This window comes from Gadus chalcogrammus, chromosome 17 (genome assembly GCF_026213295.1).
Source record: "Gadus chalcogrammus isolate NIFS_2021 chromosome 17, NIFS_Gcha_1.0, whole genome shotgun sequence".
Taxonomy (NCBI): domain Eukaryota; kingdom Metazoa; phylum Chordata; class Actinopteri; order Gadiformes; family Gadidae; genus Gadus; species Gadus chalcogrammus.
Window position 1 is genome coordinate 3,279,595 of NC_079428.1, and position 18,647 is coordinate 3,298,241.

The 18,647-nt window shown below is 46.8% G+C and overlaps 2 protein-coding genes across 2 annotated transcripts in view; one reads left to right on the forward strand and one right to left on the reverse strand.

Moving 5' to 3' along the window:
* Positions 1-2,385: 2,385 nt before the first annotated feature.
* Positions 2,386-13,218, forward strand: LOC130369793 (uncharacterized). The gene is made up of 18 exons (XM_056575351.1): positions 2,386-2,538; positions 2,645-2,679; positions 2,986-3,046; positions 3,281-3,489; positions 3,617-3,679; positions 3,784-3,852; positions 4,205-4,360; positions 6,171-6,365; positions 7,416-7,485; positions 7,845-7,935; positions 8,033-8,174; positions 8,541-8,645; positions 8,973-9,075; positions 9,617-9,872; positions 10,148-10,222; positions 11,783-11,885; positions 12,561-12,676; positions 13,136-13,218. Exons 1-18 carry the CDS (start codon positions 2,526-2,528, stop codon positions 13,206-13,208), a joined length of 1,935 nt encoding a protein of 644 aa, XP_056431326.1. The 5' UTR covers positions 2,386-2,525; the 3' UTR covers positions 13,209-13,218.
* A 2,164-nt stretch (positions 13,219-15,382) lies between these two features.
* LOC130369794 (zeta-sarcoglycan-like) overlaps positions 15,383-18,647 on the reverse strand; it is a 32,367-nt gene continuing 29,102 nt past the window's right edge. The window contains exons 7-8 of the mRNA XM_056575352.1: positions 17,506-17,629; positions 15,383-16,552 (exon numbers count right to left, since the gene is read on the reverse strand). Coding sequence (XP_056431327.1) covers positions 16,334-16,552; positions 17,506-17,629 — 343 coding nt within the window. The 3' untranslated portion in view covers positions 15,383-16,333. The remainder of the gene's footprint in view (positions 16,553-17,505; positions 17,630-18,647) is intronic.

The window sequence follows — 18,647 nt, forward strand, 5'->3', positions numbered from 1 at the left end:
ACATTTCTGTTTGGACTTTTTCTCATCAGAAAGAGCCAAGCAGTAAAATGATTAAATAAACTGATATAAGGTGATCCTTATCCATGAAAGATTCACTTTTTGATTCTATGGGTTTTACTAGCCCCTACATATCACAGATAGATTATCAGCTATCAGCTGTGGAAGATTATGGCACCATTAGGGGGGGTGTGTGTGTGTGTGTGTGTGTGTGTGTGTGTGTGTGTGTGTGTGTGTGTGTGTGTGTGTGTGTGTGTGTGTGTGTGTGTGTGTGTGTGTGTTTCTCCTTCCACTTTTATAATGTGACATCAAGCCTTAGTTTCTATCTTATCATGGTATGACAGCAATATGTTAATGTTATCTTAATGTTGGAACGAGCTGATGGGTTTAAGAAATACAAATTTGAGTTGCATCTTACTGAATGACAACATGCACCTTTTAGCCACTAGAGGTCCCCCTGTAGCCACTTGTGAGTGGCGGCTAAACAAAAACAAGGAGAGCTTCCGCTAGAGCGCACCGGAAGTTTAGTTTAGCTGATTTAGTTTACATTAGAAAACAAAACAATCCTTATGAATCTCAACCAAAATTAGGATACCAGTTGCCCTATTTAATTTACAGCTCTCATCCCCATTGAGTCTAAATACAGCCAAAGCCAAAACAGACCCCCAATAGAGCACAAAGTACCTTTATAGTGCATTAAATATATAGTGTAAGAAATTGAAAACATTTGACTAAATAAAAAGAAGAGAGCCATTTAAAATTAAACATTTCACCCCATCCAAAAACAAACAAACTTTTCTTCATGCAACATTGTAGTAATATGACTTAAATTTTGTGTTGAATAAAATAAAATGTATTTGACATTCCCTCATCTGAAAGAGTAACTGTACAAAGATTCAAACAACCATCATAATGTGATCAGCATAGGGGCACTGTTATGATTCAGTGTATTTTACTCTATATCAGATATGATAGACTATCGTGGAAGATTCTGGCACCTTGAGAGAGAGAGAGAGAGTGTGTGTGTGTGTGTGTGTGTGTGTGTGTGTGTGTGTGTGTGTGTGTGTGTGTGTGTGTGTGTGTGTGTGTGTGTGTGTGTGTGTGTGTGTGTGTGTGTGTGTGTGTGTGTGTGTGTGTGTGTGTGTGTGTGTGTGTGTGCGTGCGTGTCACGTCATTCCTTTACAGATGAATGAGATCAGAATTCAAGGGATACTAAACTTGAGCTGAATAGCATGGCAGGACGCCATTTCTTACTTCGTCATTCCACACAAGTACATTGTATTGAACGAGCACATTTAATAAATGAAACGCTACACCGTAGTCCTCTCACACGTAAGGGGTCATTACCTCGATGGGCCTTGGGGTAGCGCTGTTGGGTCTGATGCTGGGTATGACTAGGACTAATGGTTAAATGATTGGAACTTGAGGCTGCAGGTTTGACTGCGTTTGGTTTGGATGTGTAAAATGAATAAGATACCTGAAGGCAGGTCACCAAACTGAATAAAAGCTTAGAGCTTGTAAACCGGCTCAGAGCTTCTGCTCTTTTTTATCCTTCTCTTTCCTTGGGTGTTGTCGTTTTTTGGTCCTGCATTTATGTTGTACTTTTCTTCATAGAGAAAGCATTTTTTTTTTCTTGATTACTTTATCAATAAATAAACTATAGGCCTAAATGTCCCTTTTTTCGGCTACTGCATGCATTGATTCACGAAGGCTTGGTCTAACTAGAATATTGACACACGGACTAAAGCATATACGAACTAATATTATTTTCCTGCAATAGCGGAGGCTGCAGGAACATACTCCTAAGACCGCTTAAATAGGACCCTTTTCTCTGCCTCATAGGACGTTAGACTGAACCTGAGTTTAGACTGAATGTGTACATTTTCCTATGGCGTTGCAAATTACGTTAAGGTAGAGGTCTACATTAAGAAATTCCTAATTTAAGCTGGCTAGATCATTAATTATTATTGAGTTCAGTTCCTTGTGAGATTCCTTCACCATCCAAGAAACACAACGCAGGGCGATTTGGAAGCAAATCGCCTACTTTTTATTTTTACTACGAAAATGCGAGTAGTCATGGTATTTCCCACAATGTATTGGGACATACTAAATCTTCCTCTGACATACTAAATAGTATGGTTGTATGGGCATTGGAACGCAGGAAGTGTCACGAAAACCTATGGACTGCGGTCCCGAGACTGCAGCCTCCGGCAATGGCAGGAACTCATGCGAATACCTTCGGTCCTAGGACTGCAGGAGCAGGAAGGGATCTTGGAGTGCGGTCCCGAGACTGTAGAAGCAGGAACTCATGCGAAGACGTGACTGGTCAAAAAAAACGGCGCGTAATGCCGTGCTCCTCAAACGACGCATGCGCACTTTAAAAATAAATATCCGTCTATACCGACATGCAGACATAGCGCCGGGAACGTCGTGTCGCGCCCACTGCATGCGTACTTTTAATATACTATTAGAAGCAATATACAGCTCTTTACACGCTGTAAACATAGTGTTTGTGATTTAAATCAAACATGGACAACGTTGGTAAGTGTCTATCCGCTGAGGCTAAGTTGGCTAAAAGCAGGCTACTGTCGGGATGTTTTCACCTGAACCCACTTTAAACCTGATGCCTTTCTTTTTCTTTTTACAGAGGCGAATATGTTCATCATGCGTAAAGAAATTTTGGTGAGTATGGCCGGATGGAAGTAGAGGGGGTTTGTTTGGCTGATGTTGGGTGGGGGCATAGGTTAACCAACTCATTTATTAAGGATTTGAGCTCATAACATAAACATGCATACATCAACAAATCCATAAATCCCTCCACTGTATAAGTACGTCTTCTAAGTAGAGCACAGTCATTCAAAAGTTCCACTCCTGTTCACCAGGAGTGGAACTTTCCATGGACACGCGGTTCGGTTTTGTGGTTCGTTTGGGACGGCCACAACAGTCTTTGTGTAAAGGTCGCATCTCATCTTATCTCTGTTCCCTCAGACTACCATAGCCGACATGGTGCGATTACACCAGAGTCCCCCTGTACACCATAGCATGTTTGGTAAGAAACCATGCATTTTTGTGGATTGTAATTGATGCTTTCATGCCATTCGATTGCCAGCAACAGATAACCTGTGCTTCCTCTTGTGAGCCTGACATGCACTTGAATGGGTGGAAAATTTTACCTTTTTGGTTTCTGTGGGAACAAACTAAACTGAAATGAATTGGCACACTCATTCTGATCATGGATCGGATCTGTGTCTCCCAGTAATAATAATCCTCCCAATGTTTACAGGGGGGATGGGGTCGGACAGCGGCCCGCACTGGGAAATTGACCCGGAAGGTGACGACGAGTATACAACATACTTGCCCGATGGCAACGGCTCCTACATCAGAATGCCACCCGAAAGATACAATAGTCAACTGTACCCAGAGGCGTTCAACCCCAAAAGAGCCAACCCCCTTCCTAAGCCACAGTATACCCCCGCAGAGCCCGACCCCACTGTGAGTATGGACGTCTTGTTGAGTTGTTAAGCTTAGATGTAGACTTTCTTTGGGGGGGTTGGATATTACTTTGGGCGATCACATCAGAGCCCCTGTCTTCTTCCCCCCCCCCCCCCCCCACCCGCAGCAAGTCCAAAAGCAAGACAAGAAAGTCAAAGCCAAGTCGGAGAAGAAGCGTATTAAGAAACGGGTGAGTGCCTCTGTTGTCGTCGAACCCTTTTAGCTGGATCAGTGGGTGGTGTACGAGAGGTCGCTCAGCTTCTCATACCCCCATCCTCCCTCCCTCCCCAACAGAGACAGAAGGAGAGGAAACGTCTCGAGAAGCTCAAGCGAGAACAGCAAAAGCCAAAGAAGAATACAGAGGTATGTTTTGGGTGATAAAGGGGGAGCTCATTTCCCCCCCGGCTGGGCCAAGGTGAGAAAAGGCTGGTCTATTGTCTGTGATGTCACACCTCTGAAGATGAGGCATCTTCCTGAAGGGGATTGTGGAAGTCATTGTGGCTGTTGTCTCTTACCGAGCGGCCTGTTTAAAGGACAATCCCGGTATTTTGAACATTGAGCCCCCTTTCTGGTTTGTCTAGGATGAAATAGAGTGGGTAACACCGACATTTTAGGGATCTGTTTGCCGCCAAGTCTAATTTTAGAGCGTTGGCCGTAGCGCAGCAACCGCTTGGATGGCTCCCCTCACACATGGGCCACTCGTTGTCACCGGCAGGAAAACGGAGAGACGAAGAAGGCCGATAAGGCGACCACGGCTCCGGTGTCGGGCGGTCAGAGCTCCTCTGGTGACTCAGACTCCAGCGACTGCAGCGACGACAGCGAGGAGGAGGAAGAGGAGGAGGAGGAGGAGTCGTCCGAGAGCGAAACTGAGGTACGCCCGTCTGGGTCGATGGGATGGTTTCTCTCGCTCTTCTCAGGGGGGGTGATGCCACATCCGTAAACAAGGCTAGCCTGTTAATGCTATGGTAGAAATGAATGATTATATTCTTTGGTAAACCATGATTATTATTATTAGGCCTATATATTTAATGGTAGAAAACATCTAAAGCGCCTCTGGATTCTGGTCCAAGGCTTGACACGGTGCCAGGGAGTCTGGGGTCAGAGCGTAAGTTGGAAACCCCCCAAGGAGCCGGAGGCTACGGGGTCAATGCGTGCTGACCTCAGCTTGGGGTTTTAGATGAGCGTTGTTGACCATTCGCTTGGAGGAATCTATGACTGTGTGTGGAGGGACACCTCGAACAAGAAACTGCTTTGTATGTGTGGATAAAAAGCAGCCGTGTTTTTATCCACACATACAAGCATAGCCGAGCATAGTTTCTGCCTAAACTTGTTTAAGAATAAAGTGTCGTCTGACCTTTATAACAATTAGGCTAATTTATGTATTTAAGTAATAAACATAGAATAACGTACAACAAACGTACAATGATCCGAGGCTTAAGAAGGGAGTTCGCCCTGCGTCTCTCTAAGAGGCCAAAGCGTTGGCAAAAGCAAGGACTTCTAATGCTGTGGTAGACGGGTCTCAGGATCTCACGCTGCTCCCCCAACACAAGCCGTGCCTATCAGTTGGATCCCTTGTCCCTCGACCTTCCCGAGGGGTTAAGGAAACAGGCCTCAGTTGGAGCCTCTCAAACCCCCAACCGGAGGGGCTCAAGAAAAAAGCAGTTAGAGGAACGGCATGTGAAAACATTCCCATTACAGATGCATTTGTGTTTCACTGCAGTACTAAACACTCGTCATTGAAACTTGACCACGGTACCTAATAGGGCTGAACGATTAATCGAATTAAAGCAGACATTGCGTTGCAATGGAACGTGATATGCAAATCACAAAGGCTGCTAGTGTGGTAGAAATTAATGATTATATTCTATGGTAAACTATGATTATTATTATTAGGCCTGTATATCTGATGGTAGAAAACATTTAAAGCGTCCTGGATTCTGCTCCAGGGCTGGTCACGATGCCTGGGAGTCTGGGGTCAGAGCAGGGGGTTGGGGCACAACCCCCCCAGGAGTAGGAAGCTACTGAGACAATGCATGCTGACTCCACTCCTGGGTCCTAGAGTATCTCGGTGACCATCTGGTTAGAAGCATTTGTGTTTGATTATGTGTGGACACCTAAAACAAGAAACTGCTGAGTACTGTGCTGCTGTGTGTGTGTGTATAAGTAGAGGCTGGAATCTGTTGACCAGGAGTGACTCTGCAGACCCACTCGGCTGTTATCGTTGTTGTTGTTTCTTAACGATAAAGTCTTTTGTCAATACTTGCTCCGGACCCCTCGATTTCTTTTCTCCCTCTTACTCCCTCTTAAATTAGTCTGAGTGTTTTATATCTCGGTTATAATCCACAACACTAGCAAACATAAATGTATGCAATGTGTTACAATTCAATAGTTAAATAAAGATGTTATATCAATTCATGCTTCAATTCATCTCAACGCATAGACCTGGCCTAAAGGAAAGAGCCGTTTATACGTTGACTGCTTCAAATGTTGTGTTGGTCCTACTACAGAATGATTTATTGCTTTTTTTTTAGTGAATAATGCAGAACATAAAAAATAACCGCATACTAAATCGCAATCGCAATATTGGTCGGGGATAATCGCAATATGATTATTTCCCGCAATCGTTCAGCCCTAATGTGTTCTTAACTCCACATGCCTTGTGTCCCCGTGTGGTTGGAAAGGAGTTGGATCTGAGCAGCAGCTTCGTGAACAAAGCCGCTCTTATTTTGAAGAGGAAGCTGGAGCAGAAGGAACCCAAATACAAGCCAGAGAGGAAGGAGGAGAAAAAGGCGCAAGTAAAACCAGTGGCCGAACCCACTAAGGACAAACCCGTCCGTGCGGTGCCCGACGCTACGAAGGCTGTCCTTAATAAAGATGTGAGCAGTTTGTCTTAACTATTCAATTCAGTTTATTTTTGTGAATGGTGACTTTCAGGCCGTTTACTAATTTTGATATTTATTGATACTGATATGGTTGCAATTATTTATTTTGCAATTTGGCATCGCCTAATCTGTATTCCTGCTTTTGTTATAAATGCTTTCCAATAAAAAAGGATAACCATTTATATCTTACTAATAATATTATTGTCACCATGTAAGTTAATGCAAGTAAACACCAGAAACAACTGTTGGCCAAAGATTGAAGAGAAGAACATGTTTAGTTTGGATAAAGTTGAAGCGACCAGTAGTATCTGCAGTTCATTTATTTATACTTGAAGACAGGTTGTATAGTGGCTTTCTGTGAGCGTTTTAATGGTCTGATGTGTACCATATGTTAGGGAGGCAGTATATTGAAACCTAAGGCATGTTGTGCACAGAGGAGAGTCTTGCTCTCTTGTGTATATCATGTGAAACGAGCATAACCATAACATGGCCACCGTGACCTCTTTCACGGGCTGACCTCTTATGTCGTTACTCAAGAGAAAGAATGTTTTTGTACTGAAGAGAGCGTTGAGACACTGCATGAAGAGCAGAAACAGATTTACCGTTAGTACAATAGTATGAGGGGTTTGGAATATAGTGTTATCCTAAGGAAACACGCCTTTTCAAAGATCAACTGAAGGACAGGGTTTTTTCTTCCCTCGCCGATGTCATCAAAAACCTTTTCAATCAACTGCAGGTTGTACCTGCTGGTACTTGGCATTGTGTAGTCTTATCCTAGCTATCTTTGTTGTATTTGTTGAAGCACTTTCAGTCTGACCATGTGTATGAACAGTGCTAAATAAATGTTTCCTTGCTTATAAGGGGAATAGGTTAACCTAGAAATTGTTAGTGTTTGGAACTTGTTTCTATAAATATCTTTACTGTACCGACAGCGATATATTGTTTCGCCTTTTTATTGTAAGGCGGTTTCGAGAAAAGCGTCTGCTAAATGTAAATGTATGCTCAACATCTAATCCCCACTTATATTTCTGTTTTTGTTCACAGATATCTGCAGCCCCCATCAATAATAATCCCACCTATGAGGATAATGTGAAAATAAGTACAGAACTTGCAAGTGAGTATTTACCTATGAATGAAGGATAATGTTTTGCCATGCACTTCATGGGGCGAAGCATCAGGAATAGTTGGAATGACCTAGGTAGGAAACTCCTTCAGAGAAAGGTCAACACGTTGAGATCTGATATTGACATAACAAAGGTGTGGACCAATTTTTTTTTAAAGGTTCAAGGTCTAATTAACAAACTGTCAATTGACGAGTGCAATGGAGCTAGGTTTAATAATGGCTTATTACTAGTAAGAAAGTTAAGGTGAGATCAGGTGACCACTAGGATATATTTTAACAGGCTACATACAGAAATAACCACATTTATAGTTTATAGATGCTAACGTTGACTCAAACCTCTCTTATTTCAGTGCTGGGAAATCAGCATGCAAGTGCTGGCCGTTACGATATGGCTGTGCAATACTTCACAGCCGCTATTAAATACAACCCGAAGGAGTTCAAGTAAGGAGAGCGTCTGAACGAACAAGCCCGAATCGCCTCGACCCGTCGTCATTATTATAGCCGCTCACTGTTCGAACCGTTCCCCCGTTTGTCCCAGGCTGTTTGGCAATCGCTCCTTCTGCTTCGAGAAGCTGCAGGAGTATGAGAAGGCGCTGACGGACGCCCAGCTGTCCATCAACATGTCGCCGGGCTGGGACAAAGGCCTGTACAGGATGGGGCGCGCTCTCGTGGGCCTTAAGGTATGGCATCGCCCCGGATACATCGTAGACGACTCTTGATTGTTAAGACGACTGTGTTCGTATTTGTCGGTATGCTGGTCGCCCGATAGCAGAGTTGGTTTTGTGGTCATCCCGATAATAGAGAACAACTATGTAGTGGTCGTGGGAAATGTGGCTTTTTGTTATTGCACACACATGGGTTATCGGCAATGTTGACATTATGGTCGGAGGGTTGTTTCTTACACGTTGTTTTCGTTGTCTTTGGCTAGTCTTGACAAGCGGAATAATGCACACAGTGCAGCGTCGCCCCCCTCTGCTCAAGGCTAGTACTGCGTCTGATACACGGTGATGCCACCAGTAGTACCTAACCCAGCCCTTCCTTCCTAGCGCTACGAGGAGGCGGCCAACACCTATAAAGAGGTGCTCAAGCTGGACAGCTCCTGCACCGAAGCTGCCCAGGAATTGATGCGCGTCCAGATCGCACAGCTCATGGTGAGTTCCCCCCCCCTTCCTCCTCTGGTACCGTCATGGCGACCGCATGGGCCTTATTCGCCTCGTCGCCATCTTGGCTCTGAATGCTAACTGGTTGGGAGTGTCTAACTGCTCGGAGCCAAGATGGCAGCTAGATTGGTAACGCCCTATCGGAGGGTCGAAACAGTAACTGCGATTAGCGCGGTAGAAACCCTGACGCCTGCAGCAATAGCCTTGTCGTGAATGTTGAGGCTGGGTAAAGGTCTAGGGGAGTACGCTTTGAGCCTTGCCGCCGGTTGGTTTTTTCCGTTGATTGCTTATCGAGATCACGTCGTGTTGCGTTCGCAGGAGGCTGGCTTCACGCGGGAGCAGAGCTCCAACGCTTTAATAATCCACGGTACCATGAGCAAAGCCATGGAGGTGTTGTCCAAGCTGAATCCAAGCAATACAGGTGAGCAGTTTACCCACTCCCCCCAAAGACCCCTGGTGTTGGACCTAAATACTATCATTTTGTAAGTGATGCTGATCTAGAGATTTACCCCTAACCTATGATGAAACCATGGCCATTTTAGCCATTGTAAATTGCTTATTGTTTCCTTCATTATACGAATGTCGAAACTTTCCTTCACCTCCACAAAACAGCATATTGTCTTGTTAACACTTAAACTTAAATTTCTAAGACACTTGAGAGTCTTCGGATAAACAAGAGGTGTGCATGATGAAGGAGTTTACCACGGTTGCTGTATCACATTCACTGATGCAGCCAATTGACATCACCTTTCAGTTCAGGAGAGAGAGAGAGGGAGAGAGATGTTAGGTGTAATGGTGTATGACTTAACAAATAATAAAAGATGCATATGATGCAGTATCTTTTTCGCAAAGTGATATAACCGCAACTGCAGAGTAATGGGTAGCATCAGTTATGTATATGTACTCAATAGCCTATGGGAGCTAAACTGTATACTAATACTAATCCTCTCATTGTGTTCCAGGAACCATATATAAAGCTCCCGTACTTCCACCCGCCGTCAGTGAAGTCCCCCCCAGGGCCGCGTCGGCCCCGCCCAGGGCCGCTGTGTTCTCCCCTGGCCCCCCCAACACCCTCCCCTCTGCGTTCCCGGCTGAACACCAGCAATCCCCCGTTAGGAAACCCTTCACCCAGAACACTCCCCACGTAGGGCCCAAGGCGGCTCATAACCCCCCCCCCGCTGTGAAGACCGGCCAGGAGGCTCCTAAGCCCCCTGCCGGGTGAGTCTCCGAGCCAGCTCAGAGACACTCTGATCTCCTGTCCTCACAGGCTCTCTCCTCTGTACAGAAGTTAAAGTTACGCAGAGGTTGAATGCCGCTGTAGCCAATGGGCTGTCAGCATTACGGATAGATTATAGATCTATTGAAATTGATTATTGTTATTACAGCATGATTATGCCAATGAGTGATATTTTATTGCTCCAACAAACAAAGGACGCAGTGTTTATCTAATGGAGCCTGCTCATGGTGATAACGTGAGATGATTTCCTTTACAGGGAATTGTTTCCGATTTGGGTGGGAAACCTTCTCCCTACTGCAACCGTGTCCAGTCTCTCTGACCTCTTCAGTGGGTAAGACTAAGAGCCAATCATTACTGTTGACCTACAGATGGTGCACGCATTTAACTCGTACCTCTACTGACGCATACACACATTTAACTCATTCCTCTACTGACCATGCACACATTTAACTCATTCATCTACTGATGCATGCACACATTTAACTGATCCATTCATCGTCATTTTTGACCAACCGATGCATACACATTTAATGCATCAATCTACCAATGCATACACACATTTAACCTGTTCATCTTCTGATGCATACACACATTTAACTCATCCATTCATCGTTATTGTTGACCAACCGATGCATACACATTTAACGCATCAATCTACTGGTGCATACACATTTTACTCATTCTTTCATTGTGAATGTTGATCTACTGATGCAAACGCACGTTTCACTCATTCACTACAATGTAAATGTTTAACTTATACATACTGATGAAGAATAACTTATTATGGAACACTTCTTGGATTTAATTTTAGAGCATGATCATAGGGAGATACAGGCAGCAATTTACCACGCGTATATTCAACGAGACAATGGGAAACGTTTACAGCGTGGGCAGATGCAACAAAGGAGATAATGGGCCAGGGGCGTGATCGTCGTGAAGAGGTTAGGATTGGCCATGGCTGAGGAGACCAAGTCAATTTGCAACACTATTAGGTGTGTGGGGGGGAGGGGGGGGGAAGTGACACGTCTGCAAGACGTCTAGAGGAATCTACACAGGAAAGACATCTGTCGATTTGCATGGCTTCAGTGGCATTCGAAATAGAAACGACTAACACCTTTTAGTTAAAGGAAGGAGACGTCTCTAGGAGAATGTATGCAAATGCCTTTTCAGTAGACTGGTACTTCTATAAACAAGGTTGATATCATTTGTGTATAATCTTACATTATAGTTACGATACAAATGCCTTTTTTTACTGGTACTTATATAAACAAGGTTGATAGGATTTGTATACAATCTAATATTAATGATTTTAACATTTCCATGACACATGCACACACTTTTAACTCATTCATTTATAATTAATGTTGATCTACTGATGCATACAAGTATTCATCTTATACAGTCCCAACCCCTTGAAGAAGAGCGAAAACAAGTGGAAGAAATGATTAGGTCTCTTGGTATCGGATTTGGACTGAACTTCTTGTGAGCTCCCCTGCGGGCCGTTGTAGACTCTTACTAATTGATATAGTAGCAGCGGTATGTTAACACCCCTTCCCACGCTGAGCGAGTCCTGCACCCTTTGTTGTCCTTCTAACCAAACAACTTTTGTCGCAGTCCCAGTTCCCTACAACACTCTTCTTCGTTCCCCTCGTCCCTGGTGCTACGAGTGCTTGTGGCCCTTCTGTTGGATCATAGGTGGTTGTTGTGTCTTTAAGTCGTTAAGATATAAGTGTTGCGGGAGTTTAGCTAAATAGAGCAAACTAGCATGGCAGGAGGGTTAGAAAAACAAGAACAATGTAATCACTTCAAAGTACGGGTTCAACCAGCCCGTCACAGTGGACCTGACGTGTACGGCGTATTCTTATATCCATCCGTCTCCTCTTCCTTGCAGTGTCGGGAAGGTCCACAGTATTAAGCTTTTAAGCGGCAAACGGTGTGCCTTCATCAACTTCACCACACAGGAGCCCTGCGACCGAGCCATCCGTCAGTACCACGTGAGTGTGCCGTAAGCCGAGGGAAGGGGCCTGTGAAGGGAACCTCCATCCCTCAGCCTGCACATACATGCACGTCTGGACCTCGAGTCGGGCAGCTTGCGGTCCAGATATTAGGGTGGACTTTTGTTTAGCATTTCTTTCAGCGTTTCTTTGATACCGATACTTTCCCTTACTCTGCAGTTGCGGTCTGGCATGGTGTAAAGTTCTGTTTCCATTTATGCCCTACTGGCAAAATGCACCTTTGCATTAATTTAGTTAATCGATAAATGTGGTACTGATGTTTGCAATATTAACCAATATTTTAACGTGAATACGACACAAGGTGCCATGGCTCTGTCTAGCACTTATAAAGCTCCGACAGTTTTGCAAACTCCTCACTTTTTGTTTGAGAAATTCTGAAACACACCATTAATGTGATTTGCGTAGATCTGCAATACAATTATTTAGTTGGGTTCTATTTCGGCGGGATGTGTTTACCGCCACGTCGTTCTGCTCCGCCTGGGCAGCTCGAGTCGCAAACAATTCAAATCCAACGGACACAAAGGTTTGAGATGCTAGGCGGAGAGTCCTGATGAGTGTCTAATCCTTAGTGGCTGATAAGAAATCAACACCATTTGAAGGGGCGTACCCCAGTGTTCCCCCCCCCCTGGTCTTAATCCCCCTGCTCCTGTTCAGGGCTATGATCTGATGGGCAGTAGGCTGTGCTTGCGGTACCCAGACCGGATCCCCCCGGGCATGGGCATCTCCCGGGCGGCCCTGAAGGCCGAGCCCCTGCAGGAGGAACTTTACTGGTGAGCGCGGTCGTTTCTCTTACCCATCGCTCCTCTCTCTCTCTCTCTCTCTCTCAGCCCATCCCTCGCTCGCCCGCCCCTTGTTCTCTCCTCGTTCTCCTCACTCTCTCCTCGTTCTCCTCACTCTCTCCTCGTTCTCCTCACTCTCTCCTCGTTCTCCTCACTCTCTCCTCGTTCTCCTCACTCTCTCCTCGTTCTCCTCACTCTCTCCTCGTTCTCCTCACTCTCTCCTCGTTCTCCTCACTCTCTCCTCGTTCTCCACACTCTCTCCTCGTTCGCCCCTCTCTCTCCCCCCTTGTTCTCTCCTCGTTCGCCCCTCTTTCTCCTCGCTTGCCCCTCCTTTGGCCCTTGTTCTCCTCGCTCTCCACTCATCCTCCTTGCTCTCCCCTCGGCCCTCCCTCTCCCCTCTCCTTCCCCCCCCCCCCCCCGGTGCTAACAAAGCCCTCCCTGTGGTTGCAGGCAGAGAAGAGAGAGGAGAGCGGCGGCAGCAGGAGGAAGTGAGCCCCCCCACCCCCCACCACCACGATCCTGAACCCCCCCACCCCCCACCACCACGATCCTGAGCCCCCCCACCCCCCACCACCACGATCCTGAGCCCCCCCACCCCCCACCACCACGATCCTGAGCCCCAAAAGAACCCCCTGTTACACGAGCTACACGGCCGATTGGGATTTAAAAGAACAAGGATGTCGTCCCCAAAACGCAGGATTTATTTTAAAAAGTTTTTCTACTTGCAGTGTCTTATTTATGCCCGTTCAGTATTGGAGATCAACGTGGTTATCACCAGTTGACATCGCAGCCAACGTTAAGAATAACGGATGAAAAGAATGTACATGCTGCAGACGGGGCCCAGTACACTGTGTTCAACTGAGGAGATGTTACTTTGTTTTGGCTCTACCGGCCGGCTTGTACTGTTGCTGTACATTTGGTGGAACTTTTAATTCAAGCTTTTCTTTTTTATCAAGACCACACAACAAAGCCCCAAATTCGTTTTTTAAGCCCCACAGTATTAAAAGATGCCAAATTCATTCGTGGTTGTTTATTTCTTCCCCGTCTATTTAAAGAAACCAACAGATGGCAGCACAGGCTAGGGATTGCATGGTGAGCTCTGCAAATCGTCGGGGTTGTGCATCTGAATACAGATTACTTTTAGCAGTTTGTCTGCGTTTACCTCAAAGGTAAATGTAGCCTAAAGTACCGCTTCGTGATACTTCATCACTCGATATGCTCAGATGCATGTTAAAAAAAAGGGCAAATCAACCCTTTATGGTGTAAACTACACATTTTGATTTGTTTTTGTATTTTTATGCTTTTATGATAGTGAGATAGACGGCAAGGTATGGGAGACGGAGGGGGGAGGAAATGCAGTAAAGGACCACGGACAGGAATCAAAGCCAGGTCGCGGCGATTTAGACTGAGCCTTGATGGTACACGCTCTACCCGGTGAACCACCGGTGCGCCCCAGAACGGTTCGTCACTTAACCTCAGTAGCAATACACCTGTGGAAGTTATTTTTTAACCCGTACTATACAATCTTTGTTACGTGTAACTTTCCAGCGTGGTCAAGTGTTCGACTCTACAAAACTCTGTGAACCGCGTGTAGAGGAACGGTTAGGGCGTTCATCAACCAGGAACACTAGCCGGGAACAACGCAATCTAGGACACCGTAACGCTCGCTTTGTCACACGCATCCATCACTTTAATTAGCCTAGCTAACAATGCTTTCTACGGTGACCTGAATGTGTACGCAACGCAAGTGTTGACTCAGCAGACCAGCAAAGTCATCCAAGCAAGAGTTCGGGTTACTTCTAGGAATTGTTCGGATTAGCAGATGTTACAGATATTACAGTAAATGGTAAGTGAACTGCATTTATACAGCGCTTCTCTATCCAGCAGCCTGAGTTTCGACGCCTTGCTCATGGACACATGGACACTCGGCTAGGAGGAGAAGGGGCTCGAACCAGCAACCTTCCGATTACCAGCCCCCCCCCCCCCCCTGTAATTTACAAGTAGTAATTTGTCTCGGGTGCTGACATTTGACCAAAGCCCAAAACTCACCGGTGATTGAACCCCAGCAGGCCTCTGCACCCTTCAACTGTCAGCCAACGTAGAGCGGGCTGGGGGCCTCATTCATCACGGGGCTCTCAGGGGGGAAGCTGCGTCATCAGCCAGATTGGGAATTGGGAATAAATTATGCTAATAATCGGAAGAACAGGCATTCTTTCCCAGCGCTGCTCACGCCCCTCTCCCCCTCTTGAGGTATCGGGGAAGGCGTTGAGATACTTTACATCCTGACGGGGTATGCCTCTTGAGAGTTGAGAGAAATCAACGGTTGCTTTTAAAGATAGAAAGAAAGAACGCCACGACTCAATTTTTAAACACCCTGATCAGAATAAGCCGTGACGGCTCTGGGCGTAATGGGTGAAGCGGTTTTGATGGGATGAATTCACCTTTTGACTGCGGAGTGGAGAACATGAGACGGAACACTGGTTCCGGCGGAATTCCGGAATGCCACCGGAGAGCAGATTAATGATGGGGCTTCAGCGATCTAGAACCTGCAATACAGAGCCTGGTTAAACTCATGGATCACAAATCACTGAGCTGTCACTCAGACAGCACTGTTTTAAAATGGCCCTTCCGTTGCCTGTATATATTCCACTGAATTAAACCCTACCTTCTCGTGTTGGGCTCAAAGCGAGAGGACGTTGTACTGATCGGTCATGATTCTTCAGGAGTTGGGGGTTGAAGTTAACTGGAAAGGAACTCGCAACTCAGGGGTAGATCTGTGGAGCTTGATGACTGGAAAATGATAAGTCATTCAATCACGCACAGGCTAGGTGTGTTTCTTCCACTGGCACACACACACGCATTCATAATAATCACTGAGCTTAGTTATGCCAGAGTCTCTCTTTATCAACCATTTCCAATCGATACATCAAACAACACATACAAAAACAGAAGTGTCTCAATTGACATAGCTTATTATAGAGTGCCAAGGACTGTCACGGTTTGTAAATGCATCCCCTCAATCCTATCCGAAATTGTTTTGATTTCCCTGATTAAACGGAGTCAGGTTCAACGCGAGTCTCAAACGTTCCATTCCACGTCTGAAGGCACGAGTGTTTGTTAGTCCCTTTGACGTCTCCTGCGGCCGAGGAGAGCTTCTCCAGATATTCCATACTATTCCAACTCCTCCCTCCTTCATCGATCGAAACATCTTGCGTCGGGAACCGGTACAGTTCACTGTGAAGTCATAAGGCTCAGTGATGGTTCAACGTCGACGCAACGCAATGACCGCGCAGACGCTTCGACGCAGTCGTGAACTTGTTTTGGTTCCGCATCAGGTTTTAGTGAGCGGACCAATCGCAGCCCTTGCCTCTGCGCCGCCTCCACTTCACCTTGACATTTTGTTGGAGGCGAGCGTCTGGCCCTTGAGGCGGACGCAAGGAGGGTCCGCAAGGATGTAATGCGTCCGTCAACCCCATTTGCGTTGCGCCGACTTGGAACTATAACTAAGCCTTCAAGCCGCCATTTCAGCAGGCAGTCCATTCTGCATCCTCCACCTGCACCACCACCACCACCACACCCGACAGGGGTGGCCACAGACAGCACCCCATCAGGAACCTCCATCTCCCCCCCCCCCCCCCCCTTGCCAGGTCAGCTCCAGAGGCAGATGTTGCTGACGGCCTGGCAGGTGGAGCTGCTGGCGGCGGGGGAGAGGTACAGCTTGCCGCTGGGGCAGACGCACACCTCGTACGTGGCCTGTCCCGCCGGCGGCGGCGGCGGCGGTTGCGGCGACGCCCGTCCCGGAGGCTCTGGCGCGAACACACCGAGCGGCAGGCTGGCGAGGCGAACCGTGGCGGCGTCTAAGATGATCTGACAGGAGAGAGAGAGAGGAGGAGGAGGAAGAGAACACACTGAAGGTCACCGGGATTGATGTTTGGAGCCGTTTTCCCCTAAGCTGGCGTGATGGTGGGGGGGACGCTACACCCTTCACAGGTGGGGTAGACACTTCGGAGGAACCAGTGAGGTGGAATATAAAAATGTCTTCAACATTTGAATGAATCCCACCGGCTCCCTTTAGTCCTCCCGCCAAAGCCACTCCAAAAAAGAAATGATGAAGATGAATTCTTCTGAGTCAACGATGTTGTTTTTTAATCTTTGTTTATGCATGCCTTTTATTTCTGCAATTTTAAGTTTGCCCGTTTGAATATCTGGCAGGGGACAACAGATGTAACCTAGCCCCTTAGGCTTTACTCCGGCTCACTTGCAGTTTGAGTGTTGATTAGTGAGCAATGTCCCTGAAAAATAAAAAGCAACAGGGCTGCCTAGTCTGGTGGAAGACTCCGGAGGAAAGACGGGTAAGAATCCAGATTGCCTGCCCTGGCTTTAAGTGGGGCATCATAGTTTCCCGCGGGGGGTGGGGTAAATCAATAACTCCATGGGTCCTGTCTCCGCTCAAAATGATCCCTGTTGATACTTATAGTTTTTGTTTTAACCCTTTAGCACACAATATGTTGTTGAGCATGATTCTTAAAGGTGACACCAGGTGTGTGTGAGTGTGATTAGCCATTACAAGCCTTCTTTGAACATCTGCCTCTTCTAACGTCACAAGTTGGCGTGCCCACCTAGATATACGGACGCATAGATCAGTCTCGCAGTGGACTGTAGCAAACGTTGCTCATCTATCGGTCCTACATCTAGGTGGACACGCCCACTTGTGATGTCAGAAGAGGCAAGATATTCAAAATGGCGTTTCCCAGACGGGGGGAGAGGAAGTGAGTGGTGGTGGGGGGTGGGGGTGGCGGGGGGGGGGGGGGGCTCCTCACCTCTCCCTCGGTGGACTGCAGCTGCAGGTCCTTGCGTCCGCCGACGGTCAAGGCCCCGTGGGCCGAGGTGACCTCCACCCCCCGCGGGGCCCCCATGGTCAGCGTCCGTGTGGGGGACTCCAGCCTGCAGCGACCACATCCACACCCAGGGTTCAGACCTCCGGTTCAAACAGGTTTATTATGAAGCGTCCTTTCAATATGTCAAGCCACAACATAGTCGTTATTACAGTGCTGCTTTTTTATGGAAACAAAAAAGACATGGGCAGGGCAAGGCAACTTTATTTATAGAGCACTTTTCATACACAAGGCCCATAAAAGTGTCTCGTGTAGTACCTCGTGTAGAGCCTCATAAAATCAAATAAAAGCCTTAATCCCCCTACCCACAACAAACCCCACCCAGACTGCATTCGCCACTTTTGCCAAAGTCTCTTGGATTGCCAATGTCCTTAATGAGGAATGGGGTCCTCTCAAAGTGGAGTGTGTCCATTAGCCCAGTTTGCCATAACTTCAGTGTTGGGGCTTCCTTCTTTTCTGGTTCAGAGCCAATGCCCTCCCCACCCCCCACCCCCCCCCCCCCTCCTGCTGGTCCACCGTCATGGATCGGGGACAATTAGTATTTTTAAACTTCTCCGCGCGGGACTTAATAATGCATGCGCGCCAACAACACACATTAATCTCCGTTGTACTCCTGACTTTGCACAACCAATAACTTTACCACCTGTGGAGGAACTGGCTGGCGCAGCATTTCCAAATTGACCAGGAAGCCATTTGTCATTTAATCAGCATCCACTGACCTTCAGCGAGAAGAGACTAACACAATTATGCATTCCCGCCGTCCGCCACTCGCATATTTGTTTACAAGCACAGGATCTGAGTGGGAGCCAATCAATGCACAGTTCGTCTTCATATTTCATAACCGTTTCAAATTGATTCCCCGCCCCCCCCCCCAACTGCCCCGCTCCCCACCCCGCAACCCGCCACCATCTTGCCCAAATCTGTTTTCAATGCATTTTTAAACAGAATCCTTTAGGGAGCCGTGTTGAAATCTGTTAAATTGCCATTCTCCCGGAAACTGACACACATTTCAGATCATAACCAGCCGGGGGGGGGGGGGGGGCTGATGAATTTCATCTGCATTCGTT